At 31.8% G+C, this 20,325-nt stretch overlaps 2 protein-coding genes across 3 annotated transcripts; one reads left to right on the forward strand and one right to left on the reverse strand.

Annotated features, from left to right (window-relative positions):
• Window positions 1–8,194: 8,194 nt before the first annotated feature.
• LOC109807251 (uncharacterized) lies at window positions 8,195–15,836 on the forward strand. 2 transcript variants are annotated; one of them, XM_083077685.1, is made up of 15 exons: window positions 8,195–8,348; window positions 8,522–8,696; window positions 9,264–9,340; window positions 9,412–9,547; window positions 9,638–9,726; window positions 9,808–9,961; window positions 10,047–10,246; window positions 11,099–11,286; window positions 11,366–11,461; window positions 11,792–11,913; window positions 12,431–12,532; window positions 13,662–13,771; window positions 14,045–14,132; window positions 14,505–14,674; window positions 15,336–15,836. In XM_083077685.1, the coding sequence occupies exons 2-15, from the start codon at window positions 8,586–8,588 to the stop codon at window positions 15,550–15,552; spliced, it is 1,860 nt and encodes a 619-aa protein (XP_082933811.1). In that variant the 5' UTR covers window positions 8,195–8,348; window positions 8,522–8,585; the 3' UTR covers window positions 15,553–15,836. The 2 variants fall into 2 exon arrangements, with proteins under 2 accessions (XP_082933811.1, XP_082933812.1); XM_083077686.1 differs by having other exon boundaries at window positions 11,099–11,268.
• Window positions 15,837–16,437: 601 nt separating this feature from the next.
• On the reverse strand, window positions 16,438–18,586 carry LOC109796421 (Pentatricopeptide repeat (PPR) superfamily protein). The gene has a single exon (XM_020356096.2). The coding sequence runs from the start codon at window positions 18,531–18,533 to the stop codon at window positions 16,668–16,670; it is 1,866 nt and encodes a 621-aa protein (XP_020211685.2). The 5' UTR covers window positions 18,534–18,586; the 3' UTR covers window positions 16,438–16,667.
• Between the last annotated feature and the right edge of the window lie 1,739 nt (window positions 18,587–20,325).

The raw sequence follows: 20,325 nt of genomic DNA on the forward strand, positions 1-20,325 counted from the left end.
TCACCCTTTTTATAACGTCCAGTTATGAGTCGGGAACAAAATTACTAAACTACCCTTCTGTTTCCTTCCTAATATCACTTGTAACTGCATTCTGTGACAGGTTAATTAAGTACTCCACTTCACTACTTGAAACGAACTTTACTCGTTTTCAGCATTAATATATGAAATTTACCACTTGCCTAAAAAAATATATATATACTGCCCTTGTGGAATATGTAATAGGAATATAATTACAGTTCCTTTTTTGTCTTTATAATCTTTCCATCACGCGCTTTTACCTCACATTTTCCTTCTTAATTTTCTTATCTTTATTATAAATTGTAAGAAATGTTATAAAATATATATATTACATGGGAGTGGCGTCATGGTACGTAATCGTAAAAGATATGATTGAGTTTGCATGAATGCGCTATCTGCCGTACACGTATTGGACATGAATAAGTTTTTTTCTGATTATTTTGCATGAAATTCTGAGAGTTTGGACAGACTGAGGATGTGCGTCAACTGGTTGGAATTTTGATGTGATGACAAGACAAGGGTAGCGCTTTTGGTATATATTAATGAAGGTTTAACCTTATATGGGGACGCCTTCTCATGGCTGACGTGTGTGCTAATTAATCAAGTACACCTAATATGGACAAATGTCATGCTAGTTTGAATATGAACTTGTGTTGGGTTGGAGCTTGGAGGCTGCAGCCTGCAGGAGGGGCCTCTGCATGTGTACAATCTTCATGTCCTGGTTGCTTCAGATCAATCGAGATAATTACCTGCACTAGAGGGAACCCAGGTTTTGGAATTTTGCATACCAAAAAGGTGTACGTTAACTATATGTGAGATTTGGTTTAATCTAACTTGTCGTCTACCCATTGTTGGGTTTGGGATTGGGATAGAAAAGAAAATAGAATATAAGAAGGGAACATACTAGATGTAAAAAGAAATATAGATGTGAAGGAAAAGAAGGACAGAAATAAAAACAAAATAAATAAATAAATAAATAGTGAATGTATATATATAAATTTATAATAACCCTTGACTTAATTATTCAGAATGATCGATACAGGCATACAGCTATGTATGGACAAAATGATTAATTAATGAAAAAAGCTGTCAAGTATGGTCATGGTCGCTCTTAATTTGCATATCCTTTATTTTCCTCATCAGTCATCATCCAAGTTCAATTCATTTGTTGTACTAGGTTTCTCGAAATTTTTATTTTCTTTTTAATTCTTTGAAATACATAGCCAGTATATAATTTGAACAATTTCAAAAACAGAAGTTATACCTTTGTAAATACATACATATATATATATATATAGATATATATAAACTATATCTCATTAGTTTAAATACACATGGAAGATAAAGCCAAGCAAATAACTTTATAAAATTAAGAGCAATATTATTATACATAAAACTTCTACAATAATTATTATGCGTTTATTTTTTTTCTTTATCTCTAATTATCATATTACTCATTTTATCATTTCGAATTCCCCCCTATTTTTTCATATCTATTATATTAGGTGCTGGGGTATCTCACAAATTTAGCTACGGATCTAAGAAAAAAAAGTCTTTAAAAATTAATTTCTGGTGTTGAAATAATCTAGATGGCACACACGCATAGATGCTCACATTATATTCCTCATAGATAAGTTCTGGGTTGAGGATATATAGAAAGTTGGAAATATTCTGCTGATTAATTAATTAAATTGTTTGGAATAGCGAAGGACGACATGTACCGATCGATCAATGACTGCACATATATATTGACACTGGCTTTCGTTATCTATGGCAAGGAATTTGGTGAAGAGTACACGGTTTCTACGTTGAAAAAAAGAGGTCATTCTCATGGTGCAGTACTAGTAATGAGAAATTTGTGGCGAGGATGAGTGGTCACAATAGTGAATAGCTGTGAAGATGGAGAAAGGTGTGGCCCAAAAGGACTTGTTTGGTGCTTCATGATGATAAGTCGATAAGGAGCTGTCTACATATCTTTTTCCGCTCCATGGTTGGTCACCCTCCTTTCACAACAACTCGCCACGTATTCATTTAAATCTGCATTCAATCCCATAAATTATATAATGTTCTATATTCCAAATAGTCTTCCAACACATGCACGTGACATGCAACATCATTTTTCATCCCTCCACTGGGAATGAATTCAAGATTGAATATGATTCAGATACATTTCTGTTATATAAACTCTTACCTAGCTTCATAAATGAACGTTCAATCAAATAATGCTCCACTTTAATTATTTTGATGTGATGCAAGAGATATGATTATCATTACCGAATTCTTTAATCATTTATATGAATGGGCAACCATATTGTTTAATTTAAAATAGGTGTTAATATGTCTTATCTCCATTTTATTAATTGGGTCAAGATTTGTCAATTATACAAGTGATGATAATTGATAAAGGATGAAAATTTATTCATAGAAAGAAATAGAGTACATAAAGATCCAATTCCAAGCTTTATTATATCACTACACTAGTGACCATTGTTCATAAAAACTTTGAACAGAATGAGGCGGTGCCCTTGGTGGAAGGGAATCTCACGTGACAAGGACGTGATGGTTACTTACACAATGTGTGCATGAATGAGGTCCACTCACTTAGTGGGTTTAATTATTTAAAATATCGAACTATTGTCGCTAATACGTCAAAAACAAAAATGCTGAGTTGAGCCGCCATCTCTCGCCAAGTGTGTTGCCAGAATTCATTACGGACATTGCCACGACACGTGGCTTTTGTATGGCCCTAATTCCCCCATTTTTATTCCACGTATCATCCCGTTTCTTCCTTCAATCTCTATTGTTCTTCCCCACTTTTTGGCCTTTCCCACATTAATTTCCCCGTTTCAGCCACCCATGAAAATTAAGACAGAGAATAATGTGTGTGTATATATATAGGGAATAAATTAACTGAAAAAAATGCATTTATATTTGTTTTGTGTGTAGAGAAAATGAAATGTGTAATTGAGACTAGCTAGTTTAAAATTTTAATTTATTGAGTTTAAACAGATTTTTCTAAAATATAACTTTAACATATGTTGTAGAATAACAAAGTATATAACTTGATCCAAATTTACAGAGGATGTTTGATTTAGGTTTTAAAAGATTGTCTTAATATAAAAATATATTATAATTTTTTTATGATTTTGTATGAGTATAATAGCTTTTTAATTTAAAAAAATTATAATTATGATAGAATCGATCAAGTTATTTAAGATAAGACGAGGTGGATTGATGCATCAAAATATTAGGGTAGTATAGATTAACTCACCAATAAAATTGAGTTGGAACATGTAACTCATCCTACTTAGTGATGAATAGACAAATTAGTTCACTTAATTAGCGAGTTAAGATTTCTAAGTTGACTCACCTTTAATCTATCCAATTATTTAAAAAAAATTAATTAAAATATTTTAATATACATATTACTTCAATTTGTAATTTTATTATTATTAATAAAATTTATTAAAGATGATATATTTTTCATGTAAAAAGACAAAGTAATATGTTTTTATTAAAAAAAATTATACATAAAAATGTACTAATAAAAAATGTAATTAAAACAATATACTTCTATTTCATATAAAATGATGAGAATAATTGTCTGAAAAGAGAAGTTATAAAATAAAAACATTGATTTAACATAAATTTACTATAAATTTATCTTATAAAAACAAAAAACAACTAAAAGAAATGAGTTGACAAGTTGATTGACAAGTTGACAAATTAATGGGTTAATTAAACTCAACTCACAAAAATAAGGAGGTCAATGATCCACTAATTCAATCCATATGTTATTTCTAATATTAAATTAAAAAAATAAGTGTTTGTCAAATTTTAAGTATTGAATAATGCAAAAACTTTAACAATTATTTAATAATTTTAAAAAATTATTAAATAATAAATAAATTTTACATCAATATTAATAAATAGGAAAAAATGAGAAAGAATGCAAGTAAAAAAAAGAGAGAAGTAAATGAATTAAGTTATTTATTACTTGTTACTTTTTCAAATCCAAACTATTTATTACTTGTTAATTATTTGATTTTTCTTATTATTAAACTTAGTATAAACGTTGACAATCAATAAGATGCAGCGCTTTGAATCGCCATTTCTTAACTACCACTGCAGACCGGCTAATAAAAGAAGAAAAAAACAGTGTCTTCTTAATTCTTATTATAAGAAGACTTTGACCGTTGTCTGAAAAATCCCTTCTATACACGATTTACAGCAAGTCAGACATGACAAGCGGAAAATATTCTTAAAAATAATACTACCATGATACCATCTTCATGTTCCTATCTAAAGTCCAAAAGCATGTATATATTATATTACCTGATGCAAAGTAGACGAATTCAGACTAGACCAAGCACTTGTCTAATTTCAACCACCATGTCTTAGGTCTTATATATATATGTTTATATATACTTGTCCCTCCCCAATATATATGCAACCTATCACTTCTGATCATATTCTAGAGCTCAAGTCAAGAAAACTTACCAGCATTAATTCAACATATCTTCTTATCTTGTGAATGGATTCCCAAGCCACAGGACACAAGCAGTTGCAGGGTCCAAAGCCTGCATCTCTTATGGTTAACAGAAACTCCTCAAAGATCAAGAAGCAGCAGCACCTCTCACCCCTTATAGTGCATTTGAGGTCTCCCAAGGTCATTCACGTGAAGCCTGAAGAATTTATGGGTCTCGTGCAGCAGCTAACTGGCAAACCCGTTTCAGCATCCAGCATGGAGAACGGAAGCACCGTTACTACTACCATGGATGAAAACTCGATAGAGGATTTTATAGGTAGCGCAGGGCATACTGCCATTTCTGTTGATTTCCAAGACTTGATGCAGTTTCTACATTTTGTATGAGCGTCGTTATTGTTATTATTTATGATTATGATGATTAAAAACACATTATTATTGCCAAATGTTTGCAAAAACGAAATTATTAATTAAATCTATCTGCTTATAATAACTTTTAACTGAAGGGAGTCATGAATAAGGAGGGAATTAATTAATGTGCGATTTTGTTAGTCAAAGTTATATATATATCCACATGGGGCTGACGATGAAGTGAGACCAGAGTTGTGAAAATTTGGTGGAAATAGCCAAATAGGTTGAACTTGGCGTCAATTGACCAGGAATTGAGTGGTCTTGAAATGTTTAGGTTTGACTGTGGTTTACCGATTCGCAGGACGAGATTGGTTTGAAAATAATCGTCAATCTAAATAAAAACAAAAATGTAGTTGAGTCTTGAGAGTTGAATATTCCAATTTATAAGAATTTTTATCAGGTGGCCAAGATCAAATGTTGTCTATATATAAATATTTGATTAGTTTAATAGCTGTCTCGTATCGTACCCAAACCAAAAAATCAATGATATGTATTACTCCAGGAATCAATGACAATGTTATCTATATTTAATTAGACCGGTAATCATATGGTGTACTTGGAGACAAATTTATAAGGTACGTATGAGGTGGTGTCTTGTGTATACCCATCATGCAGGCAAGGCAATGAACTTCAAAATGCTGCTCATTCATTCTCCTGGACGTAGGTAGGCATGATAAATAAATCACATGTAGATATCCGTCATATAATTTTAATAATAGTAATTAATGTTAAGAATTATTTATAATTTTTTATATGATTATTCAAAATATAAAATAATTACATTGATACTTAATTAAAATAAACTTAAAAGTGTATATTTAACTAAAAATATAATTTAATTGTTGTTTTTAAAATATTGTTATTTATTAACTTTCATATTACTTAGGTTTAAATATAATTAATATCATAATATATACTCTATTTTAAAATATTAAAAAAATAAAATTATAAAAAAACTTGTAATCAGTTTTCCATAAATATGCTCCAACTCGATAAAATCTAATGAAAATGGAAATGAATTTAAGAATAATACAAATTCGTCTCTTTTAAACTTAAACTCTAATTATCCACCTAGTCTTTTTTATAGGGACGAAGACAAGAAAAGGCAACTGTTGACTAGTCCTATTATTAGAGCCAAATTTGCCTCTCTTATCTTATTGTCATGCTTGAGTAGGGTGTTTTCACATCAAGTTTGTTGATATGGTTTGATTTTTTAATCCATAATATTGTTTATTTTGATACTTATTAGGTTATCATAATTTTGTAATTTTGTCTTGAAAATGTTTGTTTATAACTTTTTTTTTTTAATTTCTAAATGATGTGAGATTCTTTTTACATATCATAATAAGTATTATAATTGAAGATAAAATAGTAAAAATGGCTTAAATCTTTCTTATAACATCAATATTCTAATCTAAATTCACTAAAATTGTTAAGATTACATTATTTTGAGATATTGTACACTTTAGTGTTCATTGCAATATCATAATTCAATATCTTATGAATTGAGAGAGAATATAATATTTATAAATTATTATTGATCTTGCTTTTTAAATAATGTTAGACTTTTTAATAGATGAAATAAAGATGAACCATGGCATAAGGGCACTTGGCTTTTGTTGTTATCCTCTTCGACGACCACCATCATGCACTCTTTACAAGTCATGAACGAGAAAAAAAAATGTTTTTCTACCCATGACATTCTTTGCATTCCATTGTGGTAGATCTAGTACACGTGTCATGCTTTGTTATGAAAGATCTATACTTCGTCACAACAGATTTGTGCTCCGAATCCCATCGACTAGATCTACATTGAAAAAGAGAAAAAAGTAATGTGACAAATTCCATTCATATAACTTAGAAAATTAGTCCCACAAACAATTTTACAATTTTAAAAACATTTATCATAGCAAACCAGCATTCATTTCTTACAAAAAAATAGTTTTTTTTTCGTGATTTAACGATAAAATTATGATTAAACAATTTTAATTTGAAAATAAATAATTTAATTTTGTTAAAAAAATGTTATTTATGTTTCAAATATTCAGATTAAAGATATTAATTTATAATTTGTCTCATCTTTTGGGAATAAGATGTTTGAATGAATAAAAAAAGCTTAAATATTTGTCCATGATATAAGGATATTACGGTCATATTATTAGGATTAATCCTAGAGCTAATGACAACGAAGAATATTGTGGAAAAAGAAGAATAGTGATGCATTTTTATTTTTAAAATAATAAAGAAGCGAAAAAATATTTTTTTTGGGGCCCACGGGCTAAAATTGATTTGTTCCTTGGAATAAATAATAGTGTAAATTATTTGGCAGATGATAAACACACCTCCACTCTCTTATAAACACACCCTCTTTTTAAAAAAAATATACATAAAATATCTAAATTACCCTTTAAAAAAATAAAATTCTTAAATTTACACCCCTCTTTTCCGCACCCCGTTCCCGTATCCCGTTCCCCGCACCTCACACCCCCGTTCCCCGCACCCCACACCCCCCCTAACCTCGGCAATAAACATCAGACGGAAATGGAGAATTGGAGATGACTAATAGGGTCAGGGATGAGTCATTACTTCAAAATTTAATCTTCATTTTTTTCGTAAAAATCCTATATATTTTCATTCCGGCTTGACACGTAATTGTAGTTTTCATTGTTTAGATTTTTGTGGAGTTGTTTCTGAGAGCTTCAGGAAATGATCTCACAACGGATTGTTGCTGTCTGATTTTCGGTGTTTCTCTACTTACCGCAGTATTATATCACATGTTACCATGTTTGCATATTTCTGTGCTTCTCAATTCTATTGGACACCTACATGAAGTGTCAATGTTACAATAAATGGATCTATGGCTCTATGCTCTCTTCCGTTTCTGGTCTTGAAGACCAGAATATGAAAAACAACGATTGAAAGTATCTAGCGGCAGCGAGGGTGTCGAGGGCGAGATCAACGGTGGAAAGAGACTTTAAGAAGAAAGGAGGTGTGAAGTGTGGGGTGCGGGAAAGAGGCTTTAGGAAGAAAGGAGGTGTGAAGTATGGGAGTGCGGGAAAGGGGGTGTAAATTTAGAAATTTCATTTTTTTAAGGGTAATTTAGACATTTTATATATTTTTTAAAAAAAGGGAGTGTGTTTATATGAAAGTGGAGGTGTGTTTATTACCTGCCAAATTATTTGGGTAGAAGATCATGAAAGGCCTGACTCCTGAGGCAGGCCAGCCCAATATAAAAAGTTGCAAAAAGTGGAACGGTGCTGTAACGGCGTGAGAAACAGGAGGGAAATCAAATTTCGTTTTAAAATGTAAACGCACAAAAAATTAAACCAATTTCAACAGGTCCCGCTGTGTTCGCCATTCACTCTCTCTGGTCTCTACCCTCTTCCCTTCCTGCGCCAAACTCACACGACACCAACATTCGCCTATCGATTAGGTTTCTTCTATTCCCTCGCGTTTTCGATTCGCATTTTTCCTATTCAAATTATTTTTCAAAACCTACGCTCTTGCGCTCATAATTTGTAGCATTCGCATTCAGAACGCCCAACCCTTGTGCAATTTGTGGTTTCTATCGCAAATATTTCATGCTTACTGACTCTACCCTTACAGATTAACCACGATGATGCGTTTTGGTCGGTGAAGTGCGCGTGGCGACGGTGTTCCCAAGCGAGGCATGGCAAAAGTGGCAAAATCAAGTTCCGTGCCTCCGAGCTCTCATCGACTTGGCTCAGGGGCTTTGAAAAGTGGATCCATGGCTAAAAAGAAGACACCTTCGGAACTTAGGGTAAGTTGCCAAGCTCGCTACCTCAACTATGTATGTACTTGGGCTTTGATTCTAGCATTCGATGCGTAATGGTCTTATTGTTATACTTTTGTGAACCATTAGGGTCAGCACTACTGACGGCTTAGTGGTGAGAGTTAGGGTGGTATGAATCTTGTAGTTGTTATTGTAATTCATACCCATAGAAGAAAAATTGTTATAATTTTGTGATATATAATTTCATTTTCACTGGTCCAAGAATGAGTTACTGTATGCGCTTTTTGCTTGACTAAGTAGTAGGTACATGCTTTCAAGGTGTTTCCATTATGTAGGTAATGTATAAATATAAATGGTTGCCTTGAAGTAAAATATCCCCTAGGATTATGATTTGGAAGTGAACTTTATAGACATAGTTTGTGACCAGTTGTATCTCTACTATGGTCGCTCGTTTCTCATATCAATTGAAATGGAGTCTGTATCTTGGTGCACCCCTGACTCCCTCCACATATAGGCATAATACAATTTCAATTAACTAGTATATATCTGTGGTCAAGGCAAAATTTTAATTCTCATACCGTATATTCTTGACAGGGAGAGCTGTTGAAGCGGGCAAGTGTTGTGGACCTTACTGATGAATCACCATGCCCCTCCTTGGCTGAGCCTACAAAGTAAGCTTCTGCTTCTCTTTCAATCTATTATTTCATTATTTGCTGAGAACATGGTTGATTTATGTTTGCAGGATCACAGAGGTGGACAATGGACATAACAAAAAAAGATTGTGGAGGGCCCCTAGATACACTGACACACGAGTTGATGAAGTATTTACTGCCAAAAAGTCCAGGTTTAAAATTGCATCTGGAAAGGAAAATGCAAAGGTTGTTAAGTTGACATTTTAATTAAATCTTTGATCCCAAGATGTTAATGTTGTTGGTAGTGAACAATGCAAACCTTTTTACTATGCTCAGGAAAATCCATCTTTGGGACAAACTAGTAATCTGAAGAATCTTTCAGTTTTTTCGACTTTGGAGGCCAAGAGACAGCAAGGAAATTCATGGTTTGCTTCATAATTTAGATGATTGCTTGATCCCATGGTTATGTTTTCCCAATGCTGATCTTGCTCCAAATTTGTTGTCAGCTTGGAAAATTCTGTTTCTTCAGCTGAGCTTAGCAAAAATGATGTATTACGATCTTGTCAAACAGTTGAAAAGTGCAGCCAAGGAACATTTCTTAGTGTTGCGGAGCTTTCATCAGCTGCTGATGCATCTTGTGACTTGGCTACTGTTGACATGGTAAACAATGAAATTGTCTGACTTTTTCTTACCTGTTTACTTACATTTCAGATCCTATAATTAGGCTACCAATAATAAATTATAGGGCAAAGCTTTAAAAGGACTAGTTGCATTCGAACCACATGAGGCTAATGACATTGCTGCTGATTCGGCTGAAGGACACACAGATTTGCCAACTGTTGCAGGAAACTTCTTATCTGAATGGCATCTACCTGGCCAGAAAATTCCTTTGGATCTTACTCTAAAATCAAGTATGCGGATTGTATGCTCCTCTTTTGAGAATTGGTGAGTCATGAGTGCATAGATGGACTAATGTATTTGCATCAAGCTTGGTAGGAATAGGATGCACTGGAATGAATTGAAAAGTTTTTTACACTGGGATTCATAGTTTATATAAGAAAATGAGATATTTTAGGTTTCCTTAATGCTTTTATAGATTTTAAAAAATCATTTAATTTTATGCTCAATGCTCATATAGAGTCTGATGAATTCTTTACTAAATGTTGTTAAGCCAATTCAACTGGATTTCTGTCAATATTAGATAGATGCACTGGCAGGTAAAACATTTTAATGATAATGTTCAGGTCGACCTATATGATAGAAGTGGGAGTCCAGTTTCATTATATTTTCAAAATTGAGAAGAAAAATATTTACATATGATGCGATAATGTTGGTGTTGATGGAACTAATGAATTTACCATGTGTTCATGTTGTACTGTATGTCTGCCAAATATTTTTCATGCCCTAATTTTCTTTATTTAAATGAATTAGATAACTTGTTAATATTTCATGTTTCTATTGATAAAATCTGTTGTCTATATGAAGCTTGTTTTGCATAGACATTGATACCTTGAACAGGAAATTGGTCTCTTTTATTTGTCTAATGTTATGTTGTTGCATTTGTTTATGAGATTTGTATGTCATTTATGAGATTTGTTTATGAGCTTGTCTTGCATAGACATTGATACCTTGAACAGGAAATTGACCTTTTTTATTTGTCTACATGTTTATGTTGTGACATTTGTTTATGAGATTTGTATGTATTTTTCATTGCTTGCTTTGCTGTCAACTATCCTTGATGTCCATTGTGTCATTTCATGAAAGCTATTTTTGACTTCCAAATTTCATGGTACATAGGTCAGCTATGCGCGGTACCATGCCTCAGTTAACCTTCCGGCTCAGTTATTTCAAGAGTCAAAATATGAGAGGTTCTGAAGGCTTTAAAGTTTTACCTTCATGGATGTATCCTCAGTCCATTCTACCACCTTCAATAATATCACTCATAAGCTCATCAACATCAGACGGAGGTTTTCAAGCAGTTTTCAGTATATCTGTTTATTGTTTCTTTGTAATTTTCCTCTCTCCATTTTCCTCAAGCTCTTATCCTCCCTTTTCATGCCATAGAATTGGAGTTCTTGAGGAAACGACAAGTAGCTTGGGAAGAATCCTTTCGGAACCTCTATTACATGTTTCGAAAGAACATCTGTGGCCTTTTTTATGGTAATTGTTCATTACCTTCATTTTCTTTTTGTCAAATAGTGTTGTAATCATTATAAAAATATGTTTATATGATGCCTTGCCTTTTCTATTCTTCTGGATCTTTTTGTGTCTGCTCGTGAGATGTAATTTATCCTCTTTCTGCATAAAGAAGAACTATTATGATAAAAAAAATATAGTTGTTTCTTGTGGTATTATTGATGCTGACTTAATTTCTATTGTTTTAAACTTCCAACTTCATTATGCGTTATTTTTTGTTAACACTTTACATCTATTTATTTATATTGGAATATGGATTTTGCAGTTGTAACGTTTTTTCTTTCCCTTTTCTAGTTTGCACTGCCCAGTTTGTGGTGATGTTCACCGGTGGCGATGGCTCTGGGGAATCTAAATGTTCATGCAATGCTTATATCTCTCAGTCAACCCAAGGTTTAAGATCATTGTTAAGAGAGCATGTAAGCTGTACTTATATCAAGTATTATGTGTAGCTTATTTATAAGTTTCTAATCGCATAGTGTGACAGTTTTTTGGGGGGAGTTGGTAATGTTAAGAATGATATTTCATTGATGATATATTTCCAGATCTAGGAAAATCTCAGTGAAAGTGTAATAGGTACAAGGCATTTTATTTCTTGTCTTGCTAGGTTTTTGTCAGAGTAGTAGTCTCATTTTAGTTGCCACTTGCCAACAATTTCTGTGTTCAAGTAGATCATGGCAACGAGCATAATGAGTAACAACTCAACAAGGGATGTACTTACTCTATGATTCTGACTACAAACATTTTTAACTTGAATGAAATTTATTGTTCTATACAAGTACTCGTGGTTTTTTAGGACTTTTATTCTATATTGCTTATTTGGCAAGGCTTCTTTATTTATTTTATTATTATAGTTATAATACTTGAATTTTCGCATCAATATTTATTCTCTTGATGATCTCTGAACTTTATTTATGGTTGCATACCCTTTATTAGGATCTCCGTTTCTCTATGCCTCTTTGCCATTCGAAAGTGGAACAAGTTACAACTGAAGATCTAGTTGAGTTGTCTGAGATAGAGAAGCAAAACTTAGGACAGGTTTGTATCTGTGCTATTGCCTATTTATAAAGTGTTTGTTTTTCAAATGATGTTTGTATTAATCTCTAAATGTAAAATGATCAATTCTAATTAGGGATGAAAATAAAGCAGGCCTTAAACAAGGGGTTTATGGCCTGACATGTTTAATAGAAAGACAAAGTTTAGACCTTTAAAAAAGTTTATTTATATAAAAAGGCCAAACTTAAATTTATAGAAAAATTTGTTAGACTTGATAAACCAGTCTATTTATTTATATAATATAATAATAAAAATAATATATTATTAAAAATATAAATAAACCAATATATTTATAAAACAAAAATAAATTATCAATATTTAAAATATTATTTAATACAATTGTTTTTTTTTCTTCATTATAGGTTTATAAGCTTATGACCTGTGCATGAGTGTATATCAACATACATAATTACACATGAATTGTTCCTTCAATAGAAAATGATTCAATTTTTTTCCTATATTTCTTTTAAAATTTAAATTTTAATAATATTGAGTAAACTATATTTTAAAAATAATTTTGTTGATTTTTAAAAATTAAGTTTATTTATCTAATTAACATTAATAATTTAAATAGACTTTTAAATAGGCTAATAGGTCATGTTTAAGCTTTAATTTTATAAAACATGCCTAACCTATATATTCAAAGTTTGACTTGGCTTGGCCTGCCCTATTCCTCCCTAATCTTGACATAGCATGCTTATCACTTTGTGATTCTAATGATAAATTTGTACCAATTATTGAAACTACTTCTCTGTTACTGTTGGCTCCCATTTAACATTAACTGAACTATTTAGAGTTTAATTTAAATTGCTTGTAAAATATTTTTTTACACCTTCCTATAGTTGTACATCGTTACATTACTAAAAGAGTGAAGTCTTACATGTATATCTAAATTAAACTCAACTAATCGATGGATGAAAATTTTGTTAATAAATTGCATGCATAGGTTATTCAAATTGGTTATTGTCCTGCACTTCATGTTAATAATTGTCTGTCTCTGTTCATATTATGGTGTTTTGAAAGCTTGTCTATCAATTAACACCAATACCGTATTTAAGTTTTTTTTTAATGTATAATTTTATTTATTGATGCATGTTATTTGAAATAACAGATCCGACGATTAAGGTCATTCTCTGATGTTGATAATAGCCCAGAATCTTTGCTGGTATTTAGTGGCAACAACAGTGTACATGGTTTATATGACATCTTACTAAATTACAGGTGACTGACGTTTTGATTTGTTGATAGCTTCCTTTCCAGTTTTTGTACTTCGGGCTTATGGTGTTTTTTGATAAACATCAAAACCAAGCATTTATTTAATAAGTTCTTATCAAGATAAGCTTCAATACAGAACATTGAAATAAGCTAAACAATGCTCATAGGATGATCAACAGTCACTTTCATAGGCCCAAATTAAATCAGACTTATTTGATGTTTACTCTTATATTTTTAATCTTCTTGCTGACTAACGTTTTTATTGTCTGCACTCTGCAGATTTCTCTTGACCTCACTATCCGGTGTGGATGTACCTGTCTTGTGTTCTCCTGTGCCATTTCAAAATTCTGCCGTTTCTACTCCTGATGTATATGTTCTTGACGTCATTGCATTCCTTTTTATTTCTCGTGTGCTTTTTTCTTGAATTTTGTCTATTTAAGTTGATTATTGAGCTGTCATACCAATCCTTTTATGTTACTTGAGCAAGTAATACTAATAGTGTTTCCAGTATAGTGTTTTATGTGTCCAATGTTATTGTTACTAGTTTCTTTGCTTAATATTTCAAATCTGTGCACTGGTCTAGTATCAATAATATATTGTTATCTTCAAGAAAACCATGTAGAGGATTCGATAGCTTTAAAATTGAAATTTTTTTGTCCAGTTTGTTTGAAGCTTCAATGATTATTTTTCTTCCGCTAGCTATTTAAATAATTGGAATCTATATATTTCTGTTTCTCAGATTAAATGCATGGAGACAAGAAGAGCTGAAGACATTGCTGCTTCTTATAACGGGTCTATATGGAAAGATGGCCTTTGTACCATTGAAATTAAGAATGCACTACTTCCACCTTGGGTTATTTGTGATATATGTGCATTGATAGCCTCTGAAGGAAGAAGCTTTGAGGCAAGGTACGAATAGCCTTTACTTGGTAATACTTTTTACAGTGTTAAATTTCAGTTGTTTAGATAGGATAATTTCATGTGGTCAATAATAAGTACTCTAAATTTTAGAGGTTAATGAATAATGAGTAAGAGTGTGGTGGGTATACATGCAAATTCAAGTATCCTGGATTTGCCTTTTAAAGAGCACTGCTTGGTAATGGACAACGGTTTTCAAAACAAGTCAAGCAGGGCCTGCACTCCTATGATTTGGCAGCGGTGGCGGGGTTGTTGGACGTAGGAGCCTGTGGTGATCTAATGTGGATCTATGACTAGTGGGTTTTTGGAGCCATATTATTTATGGATGAGCTCGGGGTAAACGAAGCTTTATAACATGTGAATGAGAAAATTCGGGTATATGTCTAGGTCCTATGAATTTCTATAAGGATTTAGGAACAGTTACGCCATTTTGGTTTTAGAAAACATTTTCATTCTTTTTTATTTTCGTAATAACTTGCCGATTGTTGAGTCAATGAGCTCTATCTAATAAATAAATAGAATTTCATGAGCATTTATGCTCTGAGATGTTATGGATTTTTGCTACACACTGTCCAGTTAAAACTAGTTGTACCATGCATAGTTATAGTTATTTGAAACCTAAATGATGTTTTGTCTATCTTGTGGCTTACAGTTTTGTGACGGAACCTAGCTCGATTGGCTTGAATGTTGCCTTAAAACCAACATGTGAGAAGTCTGAATCCAAAGCTGCCGGTAGTGAAAGCTTACAAGACTGCAAAAGTTCATTTGGCATTGCAGAAACTGTAGTCACATCTCGACTGTGTTCATGTTCATTAAAAGGCATAAGTTACTCTGATGGTTCTTATACAGCATCGCTATCCCCTGTATAATCTTCTCTACAAGTACATTATATCCATCACATTGATGGGTAATTTGTTTAAGTGCCTCCCTTGATCCTCTAGAAAATGAATACTGAAGAATGTTGTATTTTTATATCCATGCCAATTGCGAGTTGCTAATTCTAGCAATTGGTGCATTTTGAGCATTTCATTCACGATTACAAAACTATGACCTTGTGATAGGAAATAAATCAATTACGAACTCATTTTGCCTTTAGTGCTTGACATTGGATGTGATTGCCATTTGAATCGAGCAGCCACGGGATATTTTCTCACTTGAATTGCTCTCAACAATTTGTTTATACGTAAATCCAAGGTTTCGAAGTGAAGGACATACATTAACCAAGTGAATTCTAACACTGCAAGTTTCTGTGTCCATTGATCCGATAGAGGATTTAATCTTGTGCCGAGCAGAGTCACCACTATAAATCGAGTCAAGTACCTCAATTACTGAGGTGAGCAATTTCGGGATTGCGTTATTGATAATTATCTGTTCAGAATAAAGAATATGAAATAATCGTGAAACTCTACACGTTAGTATAACTGGAAAGTGCAAAATCTCTGGCTGCTTTAAATCCGTTTTGAAGAATTCTTTTCTGTTCGATTGTGATTTCCGAAATCAATCTTCAAACCCAAACGCATCTTGTCTAAGTTATCTCTAGTTTGTCATATGCATTTGCAGAGAGGGTTTTAGAAGTTGGTTTGGTGAGGTTTAAAGTATAATAAAACTTAAAGTAGACATTTAAATTAGTTTATTTTTTAAGAAATTTTCAGTATATTTAAACTAAATCCATGATTGGATTGGATTAGCTTGATTTTGATCATTGGATTTTAAGGACGTAATTTTTAAATATTTTAAAAAGTTCATAGACTAACTGATATTAAACTTAAAAAATTAAATTGTTTAAAAATGAAAGAAAGGTTGATCGGTTAATCAGATCAGTTTGAAATAATCGAGATAAATTTAAGGAACAAAATAAAATAAACTAATTTGAACCGACTTAATTCATTTGATTTGAATTGTTGCGATCGTCGGTCAATTGGATACGTGAATTACCCTCTTTCCAAAACCATTACTCTAAGCTGTAAATAATAACATTGCTGTTTCACCAGTAATCCGTACAAGAACATGTGCCTTCTTTAAAATGATGGAACCGGTTTCGATCTCTCACAATCAACTCTACTTCGAAAACCTTTGAAATCAACTTCGTGGCTGTGTGACAATCTTCACAGACCCGCAAATTCTTAACGATCCGAATGGGTGTAGGAGCCCGAATCTTCATAATTCCATATGAAATAGCCAGCTTCTCACTATGCCTGTGAAGCGCACTCTCCTTTTCCTCTTCATCAATGTCAAACAATGTCTCAGCCGTATTTCCAACATACCCAGCTAGTTTTATTTTTTTGAGTATTACATCTTCCCACATTCTTTCTATTTTCTCTATTTCCGGGTGTGTTTTGTCTCCAATTGTAAACTCATGAATTTTTCCATCTATCTCAATGAGACTATACCCTGGTGGCTTTCTCACTCCTTTGTCATTCATCATTTGCCTCATGATGCTAACATCTTTCCACTGGTTTGCACGAGCATATATGTTGGAGAGTAGCACATAATGACCACTGTGTTCTGGTTGCATCTCCAACAAAATCTTCCCAACCCTTTCCCCAACTTCTAGATTCTTGTGAACCCTGCAAGCTCCTAGAAGTGCTCTCCATATTGGAGCATTTGGCTTCACAGGCATTTCAAGAACAAACTTCTCTGCCTCTCCCAACTTTCCCGCACGACCAAGAAGATCAACCATACATCCATAATGCTCCAATCTTGGTTCCACCCCATGATCTCTTTTCATGCTTTCGAATATCTCCAAACCCCTTTCAACCATTCCTCCATGGCTGCAAGCTGCCAACACTGCAGTAAAAGTAATGTCTCTAGGAGCCATCCCCGTTTTCAGCATCTCTGAAAAATACCAAAGTGCTTTCACTGCGTAACCATGCATGGCCAATCCAGCAATCAAAGCTGTCCAACAAAGCACATCCTTTTCTTGCAGTTGCTCAAAAACCTTAACAGCTTTCTCAACATCCCCACATCTTGCATACATATCAACCAAAGCTGTCCCAAGAATCAGATTGAAGCTCAAGCCATTCCTCATCACATACTCATGAGCTTTCTCCCCTTTTGCAAGAGCCCCCAAATGAGCACAAGAAGATATCACACCCACCATCACAGTCTCATTAGCCACCACCCCTTCTGCCTGAAGAGCCTCAAACAGCTCAACCGCTCTGTCAAAACGGTTATTCCGGGAATAACCACTAATCATAGTACTCCACGTCACCAAATTCCTCTCCGGCATTCTGTCAAACAGTTCACGCGCAGATTCAACATCCCCACATCGGTGATAACCCGCAATCATGCAAGTCCATGAAACTACATCAAACCGACGCATCCTCCGAAAAATACTCCTTGCAGCCTTTATGTCCCCAACAGTGGCATACATATGAACAAGGGAGTTTCGAACGTAACAGTCATGTTCAAATCCATGCTTAATGATATGACCATGCACTTGCATGCCCATAGCTGAAGACTCAAGCTGGGCACAGGCCTTAACCAAAAAAGGGTGAGTGATGTTATCAGGTAATAGACCAAAGCGTAGAGCTTTGATGTAATAGTGAAAAGAATTTTCAGGGTTTTGAGTGGTGGAACATCCTCGGATAAGTGCATTATAGATGAAAAGGTTGGGACTTTGAATTTGGGACACGAGCTTGATGGCGTAATGGAGCAAGTTGGATGAGTGTACGCAGAAAGCCACGAGGCGACTGACTGCGAAGAGATCGAAGAAGAGATGGGTTCTTAGCATGTAGGCATGGATCAATTTAAGGTCCCAAACATTGGAACAACGCTCCATCAGCACAAGCTTCGGATTCTTCAACCTCAGAGTTTTCAAAATTGAGTTATTACCACTAGTGATGCTCATGTTTCAGTGCCAAAAATACACATCATGGAACTATAATGCAACTAAGCATAGAATATGCCGAGTAATCAAATTACTGCTTTAAGTTATACTAACTATTTCATTATTAATAACACTACGTGTAAATTACAATCTCCTCCTTTTAAATATACAAATATTATCTTGTATTCTTTTTTATATTAAAAATTACGGACATTTAATTAGGTTTTAAAAGTTTTCTTTAAGTTTCAATAATTTCTGTTAAAAAAATTACTATTAAAATATCATTTACATTAACATTTCTCTAGAATATAATATTATAATGTATTTTTTAAATAAACACTTTTTTCTTTTAACAAATATTGATGTAATACTTTAACAATTTATCTCTTGGTATAAAACATAATTTACTTCTTTATTTATATATTTAACTATCTTTTTACAAATTATTATGATTTTTTAAAATTAATTATATATTTAAAATAAAAAATTAATTATTAAAATATTTTTTAAGTTATCAAAATAAAATTATATATATAAATATAAATATAATAAAATCAAAACATGTATTAAGATAGTATTTAATTAACATAATTAATGTAATATTTTCATAAATATTTAAATAAAATAATATTTTTATTATATAGTATTAATAAGATATATTAAATTAAGATAATGTATAAATTTTAAGATATTATTTAACTAATGTTATTAATAAAATATTTTAAGAAATATGTAAATAAACTGATGTCTTCTAATTAAATATTATTTATCATATTATAGATATAATGTTAAAATACGTATATTATTCATTTAATTTTTTATGAATATATTTATATTAAAAATCTAATATTAAGTAAAATATAATTATACATAATTTAGTACTTAGATATATATATATATATATATATATATATAAGTATATATATAATTTATTTTATTTATTATTTTAATAAATTAATTTTAATTTAATCATACATTTTATAATTTTTTATTAAGTGAATAAATAATAATAAACTAAAGATATTTTAATAAAAAATATATTTTAAAATTTTATACAATCCCTTTTAAGATGTTAAGTTAAATACTCTAATTTATATATTTTAATATAATATGCCTGTGATAGTACAATGCTCAAATCTCTACACAATAAAAGTTTGTAATTTATTTTATATTTTAATATTTGAAAAGAGGATGATGTAATATTTGCATCTCTCAAGAAATGAGGGGTTCTTGTCTCACGAGAGGGTGATATAATCTATTCTAATAGTTTTATATAATTTTTTTATTCAACAGTGAATTATGATTCTATATTATTTTGATTGTTTATTAAATTTTATCAAAATTTGAACAATTATAAATATATAGTTATTTTTTATTTTTATATATTTAAAAATTATGAATCACATCAATTACATATAGAGATATTAAATTACTAAAGAAATCTCTGAACTATTTGAGAAATTTCAAATAGACTCCTAAACCTTTTATTAATTGGGTCTTTAAACTAAAAATGTAAGTCCTTAATATTAGACTTTAACATATTGGAATTGTTAGAAAATGAAATTTGTGATAATTTTAAAAAGCCTAAGACTCAACTAAAGAAAAAATTACATCATCAAAGACCTGATTATTATAATTTTTAATTAAGAGACATATTTATTTTTTTAAAAATAACTCAAATAGCTAATTAATAGTTTAACTAAAAAATTATGAATGATGTAATAATTAATTTATCTTATAACGACATAATTTGAATCTTCCTCCAAAACAATGCATTCAAATATAATTTATTATTATTATTATTATTACTAGT

The sequence above is a fragment of the Cajanus cajan genome, chromosome 6 (assembly GCF_000230855.2).
Source record: "Cajanus cajan strain Asha chromosome 6, NIPB_CcT2T_4, whole genome shotgun sequence".
In the NCBI taxonomy this organism is placed as follows: Eukaryota; Viridiplantae; Streptophyta; class Magnoliopsida; order Fabales; family Fabaceae; genus Cajanus; species Cajanus cajan.

Excerpts from the sequence above, each read along its gene's own strand:
- LOC109796421 (XM_020356096.2), bottom strand. The coding sequence starts at position 18,533 with ATGAGCATCACTAGTGGTAATAACTCAATTTTGAAAACTCTGAGGTTG.
- LOC109807251 (XM_083077685.1), top strand. The coding sequence starts at position 8,586 with ATGGCAAAAGTGGCAAAATCAAGTTCCGTGCCTCCGAGCTCTCATCGA. Across the intron at positions 11,914-12,430 it reads GATCATTGTTAAGAGAGCAT|GATCTCCGTTTCTCTATGCC; the intron begins GTAAGCTGTACT and ends ACCCTTTATTAG. Across the intron at positions 12,533-13,661 it reads AGAAGCAAAACTTAGGACAG|ATCCGACGATTAAGGTCATT; the intron begins GTTTGTATCTGT and ends TTGAAATAACAG.